Source organism: Pelobates fuscus, chromosome 8 (assembly GCF_036172605.1).
Source record: "Pelobates fuscus isolate aPelFus1 chromosome 8, aPelFus1.pri, whole genome shotgun sequence".
In the NCBI taxonomy this organism is placed as follows: Eukaryota; Metazoa; Chordata; class Amphibia; order Anura; family Pelobatidae; genus Pelobates; species Pelobates fuscus.
This window is the reverse complement of record NC_086324.1, coordinates 79539101-79557533: the sequence shown is the minus strand read 5'-3', so window position 1 is coordinate 79557533 and position 18433 is coordinate 79539101. Positions and strand designations below refer to the sequence as shown.

Genomic DNA, 18433 nt, shown 5'->3' with positions numbered 1-18433 from the left:
TGAAACACAAATATTTGTGTGCAGCAAAGTCTCCCGAGTACAACAGTACCCCTCATGTACAGGTTTTATGCTGTTTTCAAAAGTAACAGTGTCAAATATAAGGCTTGTGTTTCATTTTTTTCACATTAAAATTCGCCAGATTGGTTATGTTGCCTTTAAGACCCTATGGTAGCCCAAGAATTAAAATTACCCCTATGATGGCATACCATTTGCAATAGTAGACAACCCAAGGTATTGCAAATGGGGTATGTCCAGTCTTTTTTAGTAGCCACTTAATCACATACCCAATTTGCAATACCTTGGGTTGTCTACTATTGCAAATGGTATGCCATTATGGGTGTAAATTTTATTCCTGGGCTACTATACAGTCTCAAAGGCAACGTAACCAATCTGGCAAATTTCAATTTCAAATGTAACGTGCTATATTTGACCCTGTAACTTCCCAAAACACCATAAAACCTGTACATAGGGGGTACTGTTTTACACGTGGGACTTTGCTGAATACAAATATGTGTATTTTATTGCAGTAAAAGCAAACAGTATTATAACATTGACAGTTAAATTGTCATGTAGAACTAAAAAACTAACAAAATGTCTTATTTTCTCCCATTTTCATTTTAAATTATGTTTCGATGTTAAATGAAAGCCTTGTTTCATCTGAATAAAATGATATATAATAAGGGTGAGTGCATTTAATATGAAAGAGGTGAATTACGGTTGGATAGACATATAGCGCAAATGCCAGGTTTTGTTTACGTTTTGTTTTGTTCACAATGTGTACATTTGGCTCAGTCCTTAAGGGGTTAAATGCTTCAAAGTACTAACTGCCAAATCATTAAATTACAGAAGTTATAGGAGTTTGTTAAATACCAATATCCGGTCACATAGTCGCTGGCTGTCACTAACCCGTTCCAAAAAACCCTATCTCCTGATGCTACTGTAAGGCAGCCTGCTAGGTCGATACCCAAAGCCCCTATCTCCTGTAGCTGCCTGTAATTTAACGATTTGTGAGGAGTTATCCTGACTCCATTTAGTAGTCTCTGTTATAGTAATAATTTATTTACTGAACTGTGGTTTAAAATAAGTGTTTGCATTTTGCATGTAAAGTAAAAGGTATAAAACCACAACAAAAATAGAAAAAGAAACAATTATAGACTTTAAAGATAATTTTTGAAGCTTTTATTATATTCTTAATGACATGCTGATTTAGTAATAAATACAACTTATTAGAAATGGTGAAGTCTCCTGAATGAGCCAATTCTTGGGCTCATGGCACCCCAGTCAGTATATCTTCTGTACTCTCCAGTTCTCAGGTAATACTGGCGTCCTTTATAATTTGGTTCCTCATAGAACATCCAGTAGCCATCAATCACCTGGCAGGAGTGGATGTCATGGTAACGGAATCTCTCATTGACATTAGGACAATCTTCAGTGAACTCCATCATCTGACCTTGGAAATCCTCCCTCTCATAGACCTTTACTCTGAATGATCCATGGTGCTTTATGAAGAAAAAAATATTCATAAACAAGAGTCAAATAATTGTATAATTGCATGTAAAAATCAAAATCTATACGAGGGTATATATTTTTTTTTTATCAATGTTTACCCACCTGACAATGGAATTGTGAATTGAAGATAATTCCATAAAATAATTAATAATAGTCAAAAAAGGTCATATTTGCAAAGGTAAACATATAATAATTGATAATTGGAAAATAATGTTTTTTTGGACTGCATCATATTTATGTAAGATTCTTAACTGTTTTGGTTAATATCTTTACCTGTGGGCTAATACGACAAGATCTGATGGAGTCATTGAAACCCATCCATTGCTGGAAATTAGGATATTCTCCCCTGCTGAGGTAATACTGGTGTCCTCTATAGTTCGGGTGCTCATACAGAATCCAGTTTCCACTTTCCACTCGGATGGAATTACAGCGCTGAAAATATGAGGACATATCTGGACACTCAGAGTTGCACTCATAAGAGCGGCCCTGGAAGTTACGATCCTCATAGAAGACAATCTGTGAAAGAACCATACATTTGAACATTTTAGATTTTTTTGTTTATTATTGTTTTAGTGTTTAATAATTTAATTTAAATAGTTTCTGGTTTGATTACTTGATGCTATAGATTCCTAAAAACATCTACTATTATCCTGCTAAAATAATATAGTGTAGGAGTTAAACATATAAGTTTAGAGCAGAATTGGAATATATGTTTTTGGTACATTTTGCATTTTCGATTTGTGAACTTGCATTCACTTTCACATAATTATAGAAATTTATTATGGTGAAAAGTGGCATTCACTAGAACATACTTTCAAAAACAGAAAAAAATCTTAATATTGAGTCTGAAAAAATTAAACATGTGATGCATGTGTTCTGATGAATTCTTATTTGAGGAGGCGGCAAATGTCCAAAACTGGTTTACAGAATATTATGTTGGCATGTTTCTGGACTAGATAAACTCACCACCGTATATTGTTCAGCAGATAAAGTTTGCTTGCATTCAGTGTAAGCATTTAACATTTTAATTTGTTTTTCTTCATTTAAAAAAATCTGTTTATTGTTTCCATTATTTCTTGTGTTGCCAATATTTACAATATTCAGATCATCTTACCTTTCCCATTTTCAGTGATGGATGATCTGCTCATGCAAGTTGTGCTGTTACACAGAATGAAGAGCCTTTATATACTGTTTACCTTGCTGATGCTTAAATACATTGAAAACAGTGCTGAGCTGGTTTCTTTTCACCAGTAATTAGAATGTATAGCTATTGTATACTATATGCTTTAGTATAGCTATTGTATTGTATCCTGTATGCTTTTTTTGTTTACCTGCTGGCACAAGCAGTTCCTGGTTCTAAGAGATATCTAGAGAAAATGTGACAGGCCTTTTTTTTAAATAGATTATTTGTATTCCTACCAAGGGAAAAAAAAACTATTTTAAAGCATATTTTACAAAAAGAAAATAAAACAAGGTTAGAGATTATTGCCAATTGTTCTGCAACTTGTTTAAGTTCTGTTTTTTAAGATACTATTATTATTATTATTATTATTATTATTATTATTATTATTATGGGGCTAAATCATACATATTATATTAATTATATTTGTAATAGAAACACGTAAGATGTAATTTGAAACTAAAGTACGTTCATGTCAAATGCATCAGTTATAATCACAGCCATTTATTCATCCTCCAATTGTGTTTGTATTTTCAATGTTATCACAATCCAAAACATTTGAACTATTAAAGATAAAGTTACAACTTATCTTATCTCTTATTGGTATTCACATTATCTCATAATCATGGAGTTAACGAGAAAGTAAATGGTGCTCTTTGTGGTTACATCACATATTGAATGTTATTATTCTTAATAATCTTTATTTTGTTTCCACAGTAATGAAATTACATCCACACTTTTGCATGCCTAGACATTTACAAACAAAACACAATAACACACAAAAAACTATTGAGAGGAGAGAAGACTGAGTGCTTTAAGAGAAGTATGTACCTATCCTATGCAATTTATAGATTAGATTATTATAAAAATAACTATCTCTTAACTATTAGAGCTGAGAAACGTAAATGCTTTTTGAAGACAACATTCTCGTATTCTTTTGTTTTAAACCGATGAGTTATTAACCCAACTATTAATCCAACTTGCGTTTTTCATCTTAAATTGGAAAATAATTAGATTTTTCCATTGTGAATACATAATTTCTTGGGATTGTTTCCAACCTCTAGCTATTAAATTGAGACTGGTGGTTCCCATTACCAGCCAAAAGTCACTATGCTCTAAGAATCATGGTTAAAAACTAAAATACCAGACTCTGCAAATTGCAATATATAGGTGTGATGAAAGCAAATTTGCCACTGGTTTTTGGAGGGGCCTGTAAGCCACCCTCCTACCCTGGGACTATGGGCCCATGTTCAAAAGTACTGTTTCTGCCCCTTTGACTTTTAACTGGAACAGATTCAAACATGTGGCGGCAGCCATCTTAAATTGTCCAGCAGTGTTTTATTGTCGCGTGTATGGAACTGTTTTGGGCATGGGACCATGTGCACAGTGGGGCATAAATAAGACTTCCAGGAAATTCCTGAACCCCTGAACAAATCTGGGGGATTTTTGGATATGTTCTTCACCCAGAACGGGGGTGTGGCGATATGTTATATTTTGGGGTACTTTTTGGGGTTTGTAAAAATGTATGTTTTTTCTGCCTAGAGTTAATTGAGTTAGTCCATTGTCTTTGTTAATTGTATCACAGGCAGAAGGGAGGGTTTGTGTACAGTAACTGGGAGTGTTCAAGTGTAAAACTCTGTTTTTATTGGATTGGGTGGTAACCTTGTGGGGAAAACTGTATAAAAGAGCAGTTGTACCATTAAACCTTCAGTTCTACTTCACCCTCAATTTAGAGTCATGTCTCTTATTGGGAGAAATTGCTACAAGGGATTGCTATGCTCTTCATACTCCCATGAATAACCACTAAGCTCTTGTAAGAGCTTGTTCCTGTTCCTGCTATCTGGATTAAGAGCGGTTCACCCACTGGAACCTGGAGCCTTGTCGTAGGTCCAGGATGGGTAGGAGCCAGTGGGACCCCAACCAAGCTGCGGTGGTTTGTGGGGTCTGCGGTAGTTGTGGTGTATGGTGTCTGGTGGAGTGTTTGGAGCCCTCGGGAAGCACTAGGAGCATCCGTCAACGGAGGTACCCAGTCGGGGTGCCAGGCAGTCCGTTACATCATGGGTATTCATATTTTAGAAATGACAGAGTAAAGAGAGGGGGTGGCATCGTTACTTATGTTGACAAGTCTATAAAGTTCACCCCTTTAAAAAAAAAACTATAGCTCCCCTGTCATCTTTGATTTCCTTTCTGGCACAATCAAGATCCATTTTTTAGTAACACTATTATTGTTGCAGGAATCTAACGCCCACCTAGCTCCCTAGTGTATTCCTTTTTAGACATAACCAAATTGCTTTGTGAAACTGTAGCTCAAAACCAAAAAAAATTACTGCAATTAACCTGCAGTAACCTCCCAGCCTGGGAGGTAAATTGGCCACACACTTCCACTTCTGTGTGGACCGCCTATGCAGTAATTGGTTCGGTAAACCCCATTCACCGAACCAAATAGGAAAAAGCCACGAACAAAGTATTTTAAACAATCTGGGGACACCGTCTTAAAGTGGCATGGTTCCCAAAAGTCCCAATATGTTCATGCACTGTGCTTAAAGGTCAGCAATAGTCCCATATAATTCCATAAGCCAAAATAAGTCTCTTAAAGGGCAATACTTCCCAGGTGCCATAGTCACAAGGCATGAGGCGGGCAAGCAGCCCTCTCCAAAAACTCATGGCAAACTCCCTTAAAGGGGTGAGTTTTCTACACCCACCTAGCTCCCTAGTACATTTCATTTTAGACATAGCCCAATTCCTTTGTGAAACAATAGCTCAAAACCAAAAAAGTGAACTGTTGATTTTTGGAGATTTTAATAATGATTGGCTGAATCTTAAAAATAATAAATCATGTTGCAGCTAACACAATTAATTTCATCCCCAACTCACATTAATATGATAAGCCATAACCATACTTTGCTATTCTGGATTCTCTCCAGTTGTCCTGACAGAATTCAGTAGGTGGGCGTTCTCACTAACAGTTTCATTGACCACTGTTCAGTGTACTGCATACGCAAAATAAAGGCCACTAAATCCTCTCCCAAGATTATAATCACGAGGGATTTCAAGAAATTTAATCTTGAATCCTTTCTAAACAATCTCAAAAACCTACCATGGCACAGATTATGTCTAATTCCAGATCTAGACTCTGCAATTTAATTTTTTCAGTCCAAACCTTGCGTGTTTAGAATTTCCATGTCCCTCTGCATAGAGTGCGAATAAGGGACACACTGGCACTGGGTTATGAAATATATCTATTGAACTTTAAATATCTGATGTGTTGTAGGATTGTATCTATGTGTTATGAATATTATCATTTTTGTATTAGTTGAAATTAATTTCATTTCAAAATACTTTCAGACTCAGGAACTGAGAGACCCTATTAATCTGTATACCAATGGTCACCACATATGCTTCTTGTTGAGATAATGATTGATGGAGGCCTGTTGAAATTAACATGTAAACCAGCATTGCAAGCAAGACTTCTGTGTGTATTAGGAAGTCTCTTTTGAAGGAATTAATTTAATCATGTAAATAGAAAGACCTTTGTGTAAATTATATTTTACCCTCCAAGTATAACCATTTGTATAACGTATGGCTTTAATCATAGATTGGACAGAATGGTTAAGCCACAATCTTTTTCTATGATGGCCACATATTTTAAAGTATCAGGTACCCTTATATGTACACCTCGTTAGTAACTGAATTTTAGACATATCAAAACATTTGCAGTTAGAAATTCCTCACCAATACTTCTAACAACAAAAATGAATACTATCTTGAAGTGCTTACACATTGCTGTATTGGTCCAGATGTGTGCACAGACTTTGTGTTACTTTCTCATGGTGTGTATGTTTGAATAAATATACATTTTTGGCTGCATTGCAATCTGGAACTTTGGTGTGACAAACATCTGAGGAACAGCTAATTTTCTACATTTAATGATTGAGAATGCGGGCAGGATTTAAGTCTGTACAGAAAAAACTGTTTAAGGTCCTGAAAAATTAATTTTATCATCCTAATTTAAAAGAATTATGTATAAATATAGTACAGGAGTGTCTCATATGTGCTCAATTTAATCCAAGATCTAAAGACTAGAAACCAAAATTGCAGAGAGTATCTGTGGCAAAAGGACCATGGGACCGTATATAAATTGTTTTACATTAAAATATAAATAAATAAAAAAATGCTTGTAGATAAAGGGAGTAGTTTGGTAACACATTTACTAGGAGTATTAATATATATTTGTGCAACACCAAACTCTAAAATGCAAGTGTCACATCATGACTTAATGACAGGCTGAACAATGCCAATCACTTTCCCCAATGAATGTTTTTTTTCCAAATATTTTCAAAGTAGCGTCAGAACATGTTGAATAGTTGAAAGTATTACAGGAACAGCTGCAATCAGTTTTAAAGTTTGCTGCTTCAAATATTGTCCCTTCTGGTATAAAATGTGTTAAAGGGATACTGTAGTGCCACGAATATAAAGCTGTATTACTGGCACTACCGATCCCTCTGCCTCCCCCCCATTCCCTGGTAAATAGAGGGTTAAAAACCCTTTATTTACTTACTTTATCCCAGCGCCAATGTCCCTCTGTTCTGGGTGGAGGCTCCGCCCCCTCCTCCATCCCGCGTGTGCATTAGACCTCCCCATATTAAAGCATTGAATCAATGCTTTTCTATGGGTAAATTCTGATGCTGGAGGTCCTCATCTAGAGTGCGGGATGTCCAGCGTTAGATAACGAATGAAAAGTCCTTTACGATTCCGGAAGCGCCCCCAGTTGCTGTCCGGTAGACTGCCACTGAGGGCAGACCTAGTGCTGCAATATAAACATTGCAGTTCTGTGGAACTGCAAAGTTTAACATTGCAGCACTAGGTTCAAAAGGGACACAGCACCCAGACCACCTCAATGAGCTGAAGTGGTCTGGGTGCCTACAGTGTCCCTTTAAAGATATAGCACTGGAAAACTATGCATATACGTTTAAACTAGAGAATAAGGTGATGGTAAAATCATTTAAACACCAGATCCCTTGAAAGCAAGTTGGAAAAGGTCCTTATGTTAATCTAAAAAAAAAAAAAAAAAAATAGAATACAGATTAAAAAAAATGTTGGTAAAAAATGTAGTAAGTCAATTATTGTGCATAGTGATCAATGTAAACTTACTAATGTATAAGAAATTAATGTATAAGCATAGTAAACTGCCATTTTTTTTATTACAGAACCAATAATGTTTTTTCATGGACAAAACCGGTTTTATTTTAAAAAGGACACACTGTTTGGACTTTCAAAGGACATTATGGACAAAGAGATTGTGATTGTGGATTCAATTAGAGAGGACATTATTTCATGGACTAAATCAAATCTATTTTATTTTCTGGTTAATGTAAAATGTATACAATTGCACAGCATAATAACAATGAATATGTTATTAATCATGTTAGGTACAATCAATGCCCAAGATTAATTAATTAATTTGAGGAAAAAATTCAAAGTCTGGATCCAACTACAATTGTAATTGCTAAAGAAAAAAGAACTTTGAGAGCAGATGCTTTCTTCTTAGATAAATTAAGGTGGAAGTCCAGAAATGAAGGTGTTAAAATGGCTTGTGAAATTAGGAAGACAGAGGAGCCCATATTTGACCCCTCCTCCTTCTTGGACTCGTGTAAAAGAATGATACAGACAGCGGAACGCCTCCCAGTTTTCTCAACTGGAAATGGCAGAATCTAACTCCTAAAGTTATTTTTTTTTATTACAACACAAAACATTTTTTAAGGTCTTGCAGATATCAGAGATATCAGATCAAAAGAGAAATTTAATTTGTTGATTGACAATTTTGACAGAGAAAATACATGTAGTGATAAATCAATAAAGGCTTTTACTTATAAACTGATAATAAGACAAATAAGGACAATTTAAATTTTGTTGATAGCCTAGAACCATGTATGACCTATCAAGATATTGCTCTCTCCTGTTGCTCCTCCTACTTCTCCCAGCGCTCTTTCAGTGTTTCTTTTTCTGGCTCTGCTTCTTATCCCCAACTCCTCTCTGTTGGTGCCCCCCAAGAATCAGTCTTTGGTCCTCTTTTGTTCTTTATCTATACTGCCTCCCATGGTAAAATCATTAGCTCCTTTGGCTTCCAATATAATTTCTATGCAGATGGCATGCAAATCTACCTGTCCTCTCCTGATCTCTCTCTGTCCCTCTTGACTAGTGTCTCTGATTGCCCCTCTGCCATTTCTAACTGGATGGCTGCCCACTTCCTTAAACTCAACTTGACCAGAACTGAAATTCTGGTCTTTCCTCCCTCAAGTGTTGCTACTCCTGTGTCTGTCTCCCTGTCACGTATTCATCCACTAATAAAAATGTGGTTAATGGAATTTACTGTCCACACAGGAAAAGTTGTGCCGAGCAGCAATCAAAACCACAGAAGGGTTAATGCAAATTATGCAATTATGCAAATGGGAACCTGGTAACTGCTTTGGGGTTAAAGGCCGGTTACAGCCTATCAGATCTAGAGGAGGGGTATTTAGGCCCAGTTCTCATCCTGCTCAGTGCTTTGTCATGGTTTCCCTTGTGGTTGTCCAAGAGCGTTTTCCTGATTCAAGTTTCTTCTGGTTTTTGACTTTGGCTTTGATTTTGACTTCCCTGTATTCTGTATCCCTGACTTCTGGCTTTCTCTTATCTTTGTGTCTCTTTCTGTATCCCCTGACCTCGGCAAGTATCCTGACTATTCTTTGGTACGTTAAGTCCGGCCATTCTAAGACCCGGTAATACGTTACCTATTAGTCACCTGTGTGTCACAATTCTACGTGCTGGATCAACTAGTAATCCTGAAACTCCCTCCAAGTCAACGGTGCTACTATCAGTTCCACCATGCACGCTCGCTGCATAGGTGTTCTCTTTGACTCTGACCTCTCCTTCACGCCTCATGTTCAGTCTATTGCCAAATCCTGTCGTTTCCATCTCAAAAACATTGCGCGCATCCGATCCTACTTAACGCCAGATGCAAGTAAGGTGTTGGTCCATTCCACTGTTCTTTCTCACCTTGACTACTGTATAGACTGAACATGAGGCGTGAAGGAGAGGTCAGAGTCAAAGAGAACACCTATGCAGCGAGCGTGCATGGTGCAAGTTGGGAGCACGTAAGACCACTCAGTCTATTGCCAAATCCTGTCGTTTCCATCTCAAAAACATTGCGCGCATCCGATCCTACTTAACGCCAGATGCAAGTAAGGTGTTGGTCCATTCCACTTCTCAGTGGTCTTACGTGCTCCCAACTTGCACCGTTACAGTCCACAATAAATGCAGCTGCGAGTCTCATCTTCCTGTCTGCCCGCACCTCCAACGCCTCACCCTTCTGTCAGTCCCTACATTGGTTTCCTGTAAGATATAGGGAAACCTATATTAAAATTTAAAATTCTGGTTCTTACTTTCAAATCTCTACATAATGCTGCTCCCACCTACCTATCCTCCCTAATACACATGTAGGTCCCGTCTAGGCCCTTACGCTCTGCTGAAGACTTACATCTATCTTCTGTCCGTACTCCCACCTCTGATGCTCGCCTTCAAGACTTCTCAAGGGCTGCACCCTTCTTGTGGAACTCACTTCCCTCCTCTGTTAGATGCTCACGCAGTCTCCACTCCTTCAAAAAAATAATTAAAAACCCACTTCTTCATAAAAGCGTATCAATTAAACTGTTAATAGCTCCTGACTAATTCCTCTCTTGCAACTTTCATTAGTCTAATACTATCCTTACCTTTTGTGTCACTTTACCCCACTCCCTCCAGCATGTAAGCTCATTGAGCAGGGCCCTCAACCCCTCTGTGTCCAATTTGTCTGGTTACAACTACATGTTTGTTCGTCCACCCACTGTAAAGTGCTGCAGAATTTGTTGGCGCTATATAAATAATAACATAATAATAATAATAATATTAAGGTATGGGTAAAAGCATAAAACATGAATACATTTAAGAAACCAAATCATGGGGTAACGGTGGTTTGGGGGACACAAGACAGGATTAGTATGGGTTTAGTACACATCCTTTAGTAATTTTTTTTTTTTTTTTTTATAATTTTTATTAGAGAATTTCTCTCTTTTTTTTTTTTTTACATATACAACAATATACTGGTCTCACATTTTATCCAGCAAACAGCACAAAATCGCATAACAATCCATTAAATTTTACATCATCGAGATTTATCTTGTGTTCAGTTATAACTCAGCATATATCATATATCACATACAAACGAAGTTACAAACATAAAAAAGGAACAAAAAAAAAAAAAAAAAAAGGAAGAAAACCCCCACCAAATCTAGAGCACCGGATCAATTAATTTGAATATTTGTATAATCGCTTTTGTGTATTATATTGTATTATATTGTCACTAATCAATATTCGTCGCTTTCCCTATGCCAACTACTAAATTTCGAGTAGTAGTATAATCACGAAAGACTATTAGAGGAGCAAAATATTGTCTTATATTTATCCAGCCAGTCCCCATACCATTGTTTTTTCTTCGAATTCTCATTGCTGATCATCTCGTGTTCCATAGATATTTGGAACAGGACCTGATCAATCAATAGTCGTTTGTTATAGGGCTTAGATGATTTCCATTGTCTCGCTATGATGATTTTAACAGCGACTAAACAATGAATCGCAAAACAAATGTCTTTATTAGAATCAAATGACAAGTTTAGATGTAAAAGAGCAGAAGCGGCATTCTCCATAATTCTATTAGTGGTCACCGTTGTAAAAATATTAAATGCCCAAGACCATAGATTTTTGACAGCTGGGCAGGCCCACCAAATATGTATATAAGTACCTGGGTACGTACCGCATCTCCAGCAAGTTGGATCGGAATTATGGAACATTCTCGCCAATCTTGCCGGAGTATAATACCATCTATAGAGGACTTTAAAGTGGCATTCAGACAAGTTCAGACAGTGAATATATTTATTCACCAGACTCAAAGAGACATTCCAGTCATCCAAAGAAATTTGCAGTTCTAGTTCTTGTTCCCACGTCTTAATCAAGCTGTGGGGAGACTCCTTAAGAGCTTCCAACATTGCCGCTGCAGCGGACGTAATCCTGTTAATAGATTGGAAATTGAATATGACTTCTAACTTTTTGGAAAAAATGGACGATGATTTAATCACATTTTTATGAATAAAGTTTTTTATGCGGAGATAAGTAAAAATTTCTCTGCGCGGGATATGCAGAGTATCCATAATATTCTGGAAGGGTAGTATGTTATCTCCCTGCATAATTTCTGCAATTCTTATTTTATCCGCTCGGACCCAATTCTTTAACGAAAAATCTTGTATAAGTAATTGCATTATATCCAAAGCACATGTCTTAGGTATCATATTTATTAGGCCTAGTTTTTTTTTAATTAGTATCCACTCTTCTAATATTTGAGATAGTATCGCTGAGTTATTTATAGACGAGTTTATTAAGTTTTTACTTGTAACTGTCCACATCAAATAGTGTAGTTTGTCTACATAGGCCACTTCGGCCTCCATAATATACCATGGTTCCAAGACCTGTTTAGGATCCTGAAGGAAATATATATGCCTGATAATGCTAGCATGATAACTATACACAATACTAGGGAAATGTAGGCCTCCATTTGTAAATTTTTTGGTTAAAATCTTTTGGGCAATTCTTGGTTTTTTACTATTCCAAATAAAATTATTGAAGTATGTTTGGATCATTGCCAACCAAGATCTAGGGACCCCAAGCGGAATCATTGTAAATAAATATAGCCATCTGGGCAAAATATATGAATTTATAATATTAATTTTTCCTTGCCAGGAATTTTCTAGGTTTCTCCATTTTCTAAGTTTGTGATTCATATTTCTCATGAGAATCGAAATATTCCTCTCCATTATTTCTGACACTTTAGATGTTATAACTAGTCCCAGATAATTTATTTGTGAGTCGGTCCATATAAATTTATAGCTAAGGGCTAAACTATTTACTATCTCCTTATTCAGATTCATAAACATTGCCGTGGATTTATTTATATTTAGCTTAAAATTTGAGATAGCCGAGTATCTGTCAATTTCAAACATTAGAAATTTTAAAGACGACTCCGGAGCCGATAGCGTGAGTAACGCGTCGTCCGCATAGAGAGATATTTTAGCGTTCAGCAAGTTGATTTGTACACCTTTTATCAATGCGTTATTCCTAATGTTAATGGCCAATGGCTCAATAGACAAGATATACAACAGAGGAGAGAGAGGGCATCCCTGTCGCGTGCCATTTTTGAGTGCAAACCACCCTGCTGTAATGTTCGGACCCACAGTTCTGGCAGAGGGAGAAGAATAGAGGGCCAAAATGGCGTTGTGTATCCATCCCGTAAAGCCAAAAGCATTAAGGGCTTCACTAAGATAACCCCACCCGACCCTGTCAAATGCTTTCTCGGCATCTAATGACAGGGCCAGGAGGGGAAGCTTGGTTCTGTTGGCCCAGTCTATAATGTCAATTATTCTCCTAGTATTGTTGGACGCTAACCTACCGGGAACAAATCCAATTTGATCAGGGTGGATCAGTGACGAAATGATTTTCTTAATTCTTTCGGCAATTATTGCCGCATATAGCTTCATGTCAGTGTTAATTAACGCTATGGGTCTATAGTTACTGGGATCAGAACTCAATTTATTTTGTTTCAGTATTGGAATAATGTTCGCCTGCAACAATTCAGATGGAAAAGTTTTATTTAGGGCTATTTGATTAAACATTTCTGTTAAGGGATTAATTAACAAAGGCTGCATCTGTCTATAATACACATTCGAAAAACCATCTGGTCCCGGAGTTTTATTAGTAGGGAGTCTATTTATTTGCAATTTGACTTCCTCCACCGAAATGCTCCTATTTAGAATTATTAACTCTTGAGATGTAACTTTAGGAATCTGGGTACCAGCTAGATAATTTTGAATATCGTTTAAATTAGGAGACAATTTAAGATTATATAGATCTTCATAAAATTGATTAAATCTCTCCCCTATTGCCGAGGGTGTCGAATATATCTTTTGTCCGTCAGTCAGTTGTTCGACTCTATTTTTTGAGTATTGATTTTGCAGTCTTTTTGTCAAATTTTTATTTGCCCTGTTTCCCGTATAATAATTGTTTAATTTTAGTTTGTGAATATTTAATTAAATTTTTTGTTCAACCTTAGAATTGATCTGTTTTTTTAAAGTGTTTAACTTGGTTTTTAATAGTATGGATGGGTTTTGTTTATTTAATTTAGATAAATTATAGAACTCAATATATAAATCAGTCAGGGTCTTGCCATTAAGGACCCTCATTTTATGGGCTAATTTGATTAAATAACCACGCATAACAGCTTTATGTGTACACCAATTGTTTGCCGGTGATGTATCCGAAGGACTATTTTCTGACCAGAAATTTTTTAGTAATTGACTTAATTCTTCTTTATTCTTTAAATCATTAAGGAGAGCATCATTTAGTCTCCATGTAGTACGGGCCATAGGGGGTTTATTTCCAAGGTCCATTAATATGAGGCTGTGGTCTGACCATAAACTCTCTTTAATTTCAATTGAGTTGCACAAAGATATCGTGTTTGCATCCAGGAGACAAAAGTCAATGCGTGCAAACGTACCATGCACACACGATTGATGAGAATAATCTTTATCAGTAGGATGTAGTAATCTCCATATATCATGGATATTATACTGTTGAGAGATGTTATAGAGTCTTTTGGCCTGCTTAATAGTTCTTTTATCACAAGGATTTCCAAAAAGATGCGTCTTATCCATTTTAGGATCCCATATACAATTAAAATCGCCCGCTATGATTAAATGTCCCTTAGATACTTTATCAACTCGATCCATGATGTTCGCAAATTTAGTCATAGGATCGACGTTCGGGAGATAGACATTGACAAAAGTATAGGTCAATTTATCAATAGTACAGACAATAATTATGAATCTCGCTTCTGGGTCTAGTTCGATATATTCAATTTCCAAATCTAAATTACAGTTGAACACAACTGCAACTCCCCTTTTTTTATTATCTCTTAATGAAGCATGAATAATATTATGATATTTATGCCCTCCCCATCTCTGTTTGGTATCTTTGAGCCAGTGAGTTTCTTGTATGAATGCCACCTGTACATTGTGCTCATTAAGAGTGTTATACAGTCTTCTCCTTTTTTTGTTAGTATTCATACCCTGCACATTCAGAGATAGGAACCTAAGCATCTAGAGTTATCGGGGGTTCAACATATGCTCCAATATTCAAAATCCCGACCTCTGGAGGCAGAAAAGCGATAATATGCTTAATATACTTAATTGTGATAGCTATATCAAAGGTATCGTGTGCTCTCAAAAAAAGAAACAAACAAGACAAAAAACACAAAAAACTAACAAAAAAAAAAAACACCCCTAAAAAAACAACAAGAAACACATACTTCGCTGAATCTCTGCGAATAAAATCGTAGTAGATCCAGCGTCAACAAACCACATAAAACAAAATTGAGAAGAACAAAGTTCTTTCTTCTCTTTTTTAGACCGTAAATTTCTGATTGTAATAGAAATCAACGGAAACACTGCAGTAGTACTGCACCAAGAGGGGCAACCCATCAAAAAGCAGGAAGAGGGGAGAAAAAAAAAAAAAAAAAAAAAAAAAAAAACCCAGCCTCTAGGGATCATGTAGTTTATAGGGAGATGAAGATAGCAGAATAACCTCATCCCGTATCCCATAAAGAAGATTCCTTTTGTTTCGATTAGTTTCACGGGACATGAGCGAAATACTTATCGGCTTATAATATATAGCCCTTTACATTGCTTCCGGGTGGCATAGTATATGGGTACTGTATTCTGTATTGTCTATTTATGCCCGCCGCTCAGGAGTCATTAGGCAGGACCTTGCAGAATTTGTCAAATAGAATAAATAAATAGACAGATAGAACATAAATAAATAACCACCACATTTCATCAGACATTGCATTATCTAAAGTGTCCCCACAACTAGACCATAGCCATTACTTGAGTGTCCCCGCCACTAAATCATAACACATAGGGTCTGGCATATCACCCTTCTAGACCGTAGCCATTGCTCTACTTATTTTACAATAGTGCTGTTGGATATATTATATTATAGTCCTCACCACACACAGCGATACCCATTAGTATTGAACTGTGAAATCCTTAACTGTCAGTGTGTGCTTATATTATATTTTATCAGAATATCTGTATATATTGCACGTATCCTTATTAACCCACAATGTACACCTTATGTGGACCCATCGCTAAATCAACCATAATAATTAACTTATTCTATGATGTCTCCATTTCACATACTATGTCATATTTAACACCGTGCCAAGAAATCAAGCGTTCTACAACTACTAGTTATCTCAAACCCCTATGTCATTATATTTACATCCTCTCCGTAAGTCTCCACCCACACCTGTCCCAAATTCTCTATAGTGTTGTTAAATTAACTATAATAGTGATTATGTAATATTTCTCATTTGGCAAATCTTAACTCTACATCAGCCCCTTAGTATATTTATCACATCAATTTAAATCGTCCAAGTGGACTAAATTATTTTATATATAAGTGCATTACCTGTATTATCCTGTATTAGCCCCTCGATACTATGTCATCTTTATCACCGTGCAGAAATATCAAACATTTTGCATCTACAGAGTTATATCAGACCCCTATATCATTATATTTACATCCAATCCAATTCAATCCATAAGTCTGCACACAGACCTGTGCCAGATTCTTTGTAGTGATGTTGAGTTAACTAGACTAATAATTCTATCATTTTTCTCAATTGACACATCTTAAGCCTAAGTGAGGCCCGTTGTATATTTATCACATCATTTAAATCATCCCAGTGAACTAAATTGTTTTGTGTAAGTGCCTTTACATGTATTATCCTATAATCAACCCATATAAAATTATAATTTGAAAAACCTATAGATATCAATCATTATTCTATTTTATCGCTCTGACTATACATAATCCCCAAATAGTATAGGTATTCATCTTTCTTTCCTTTCCTTTTTATTTCCCTTTTTCTTTCCCATATGCTCTATAGTGGTGTGGTTTAGGCTATTTAGACATTGAGCAATGTCTGGTGACTGATGTACATTATAAGGAAACCAAAAACATACAAGGATTCCAACACACCCCCAGTGTGGAATTTATCTATCATTAACCCCCTACTTTAAAACCATACTAGAAGGTTAAATTATTCTCTTATTAATTAACTATTCTCTTAATCCTCATAATTGATCCCCCCCCTCCCTCCGACCCCACCCAGGTCTTGTATCCGCTATGGTAGTTTCTTGCCCCTCAACCATTCAAGTAAATCAGAATTTGAGTCAAAAGTCTCTCTTTTGTCTTCGTATGTGAGAGATAACTTGCATGGATATAACCACCTATATCTTATGTTATGAGCTCGGAGAATTTGAGTTGCAGCGCTAAATAGTTTCCTATTTTGACGTGTTTCAAACGATAAGTCCCGAAAGACCTGAATATTTTTGAAATGGCCAGAATTTATTTGCCCTGTTCTAGCAGTGTTTAGAATTGATTCTTTAAATTCATAGGAAGAGAAACAGGCAATGATGTCCCTTGGTAAGTCTTTCTGAATAGATTGGGGCTTAAGTATCCTATGGCACCTCTCTATTGTTTGCTCCTGTGGATCACACTTAATTCCCAATGTTGCAACAAAATCCATCAGAATTTGCTTAGTGTCTTCTTGTCTGTCATTTTCCGGTATATTCCTAAAGCGTAAGTTCTTTCTCCGACTTCGATCTTCCAAATCAGCTAGTTTATATTCAAGGGCCAAGATCTTACTTTGGGCCTTCTTGTTGTCCTCTGTGAGAGATTTAAGTTGATAATCGGTAGCTTTAAATTGATCCTCCATCCTCTGAATATTGGCCGAAAGGAGATTTATCTCTTGCTTAAATTCTGTCTTAATTGCTGCTGCAGTCACAGCCAGTTCGTTCTTTATTTCTTCCAGATGCAGTCTTAGAGTATTGCGTAGTATGGTAGGGGTAATTTGATCTTTTTCAGTAGTGATTAACCCCTCAGCTTCAGATGCCTCAAAAATAGAGTCATTATCATTATCTTTCGATTTCGTTTTTTTTTGATGTTGGGGGGAAAAATAAGTGTTCAATGATTTATCTTGTGAGACCTCTTTCTTATCCTTTCTTGATAAGGATTTGTTATCGTTGGATTTCTTTGAAGCCATATTCAATTATATTGTATTGCCACTGCCTCAATTAGTGAGAGGTGGATAGGCAAGAAAAATGAAAAGCTAAATACGATTAAAGGATATTCAAGGTATAGAATATATAAATGTATATATACCCCACAGGCTGCAACAGTGATAAAAGCCCCAGCGGCGTTGGTTAGGATATCACACCAAGTTATAGCAAGGCATCAAAGGCATCCTCGTGCAAATTCAAAGGTTACCTTCAGTTGAGTTTATTATCTATAAAGATATCCCAACCAGCAAACGAACTCCAGCGGAAACAAACTACCGTATGCGTGGTGAGTCCAGGGGAAGGGGGGCTGTATATCCAGCTTAGAGTGATCCGTCAAGGCTGGCGCGGGAATGCAGACGCCTCACACGAGAGCGGCCGCCTCAGAACCCGCCATCACCCTCGCCGGCAGGAGCCCCTCCTCTTCCGTCATGACGACACTGCACGCGGGCACGTGATCGCGTCAACACGTCAGCACGTCATAGCGTCCCTCATCCTTTAGTAA

At 36.7% G+C, this 18433-nt stretch overlaps 1 protein-coding gene across 2 annotated transcripts; it reads right to left on the bottom strand.

Moving 5' to 3' along the window:
* Nucleotides 1-1164: 1164 nt before the first annotated feature.
* On the bottom strand, nt 1165-2693 carry LOC134571628 (gamma-crystallin-3-like). 2 transcript variants are annotated; one of them, XM_063430100.1, is made up of 3 exons: nt 2624-2693; nt 1783-2025; nt 1165-1499 (listed from the first exon to the last, which is right to left on the bottom strand). In XM_063430100.1, the coding sequence occupies exons 1-3, from the start codon at nt 2630-2632 to the stop codon at nt 1227-1229; spliced, it is 525 nt and encodes a 174-aa protein (XP_063286170.1). In that variant the 5' UTR covers nt 2633-2693; the 3' UTR covers nt 1165-1226. The 2 variants fall into 2 exon arrangements, with proteins under 2 accessions (XP_063286170.1, XP_063286169.1); XM_063430099.1 differs by lacking the exon at nt 2624-2693 and having other exon boundaries at nt 1783-2040.
* Between the last annotated feature and the right edge of the window lie 15740 nt (nt 2694-18433).

Bases quoted from the DNA above. Each gene is read 5' to 3' on its own strand.
- LOC134571628 (XM_063430099.1), bottom strand. From the start codon at position 2,040: ATGGTTCTTTCACAGATTGTCTTCTATGAGGATCGTAACTTCCAGGGC. The intron at 1,500-1,782 runs GTAAAGATATTA...TTCTTCATAAAG, and splicing joins CTTGTCGTATTAGCCCACAG to CACCATGGATCATTCAGAGT.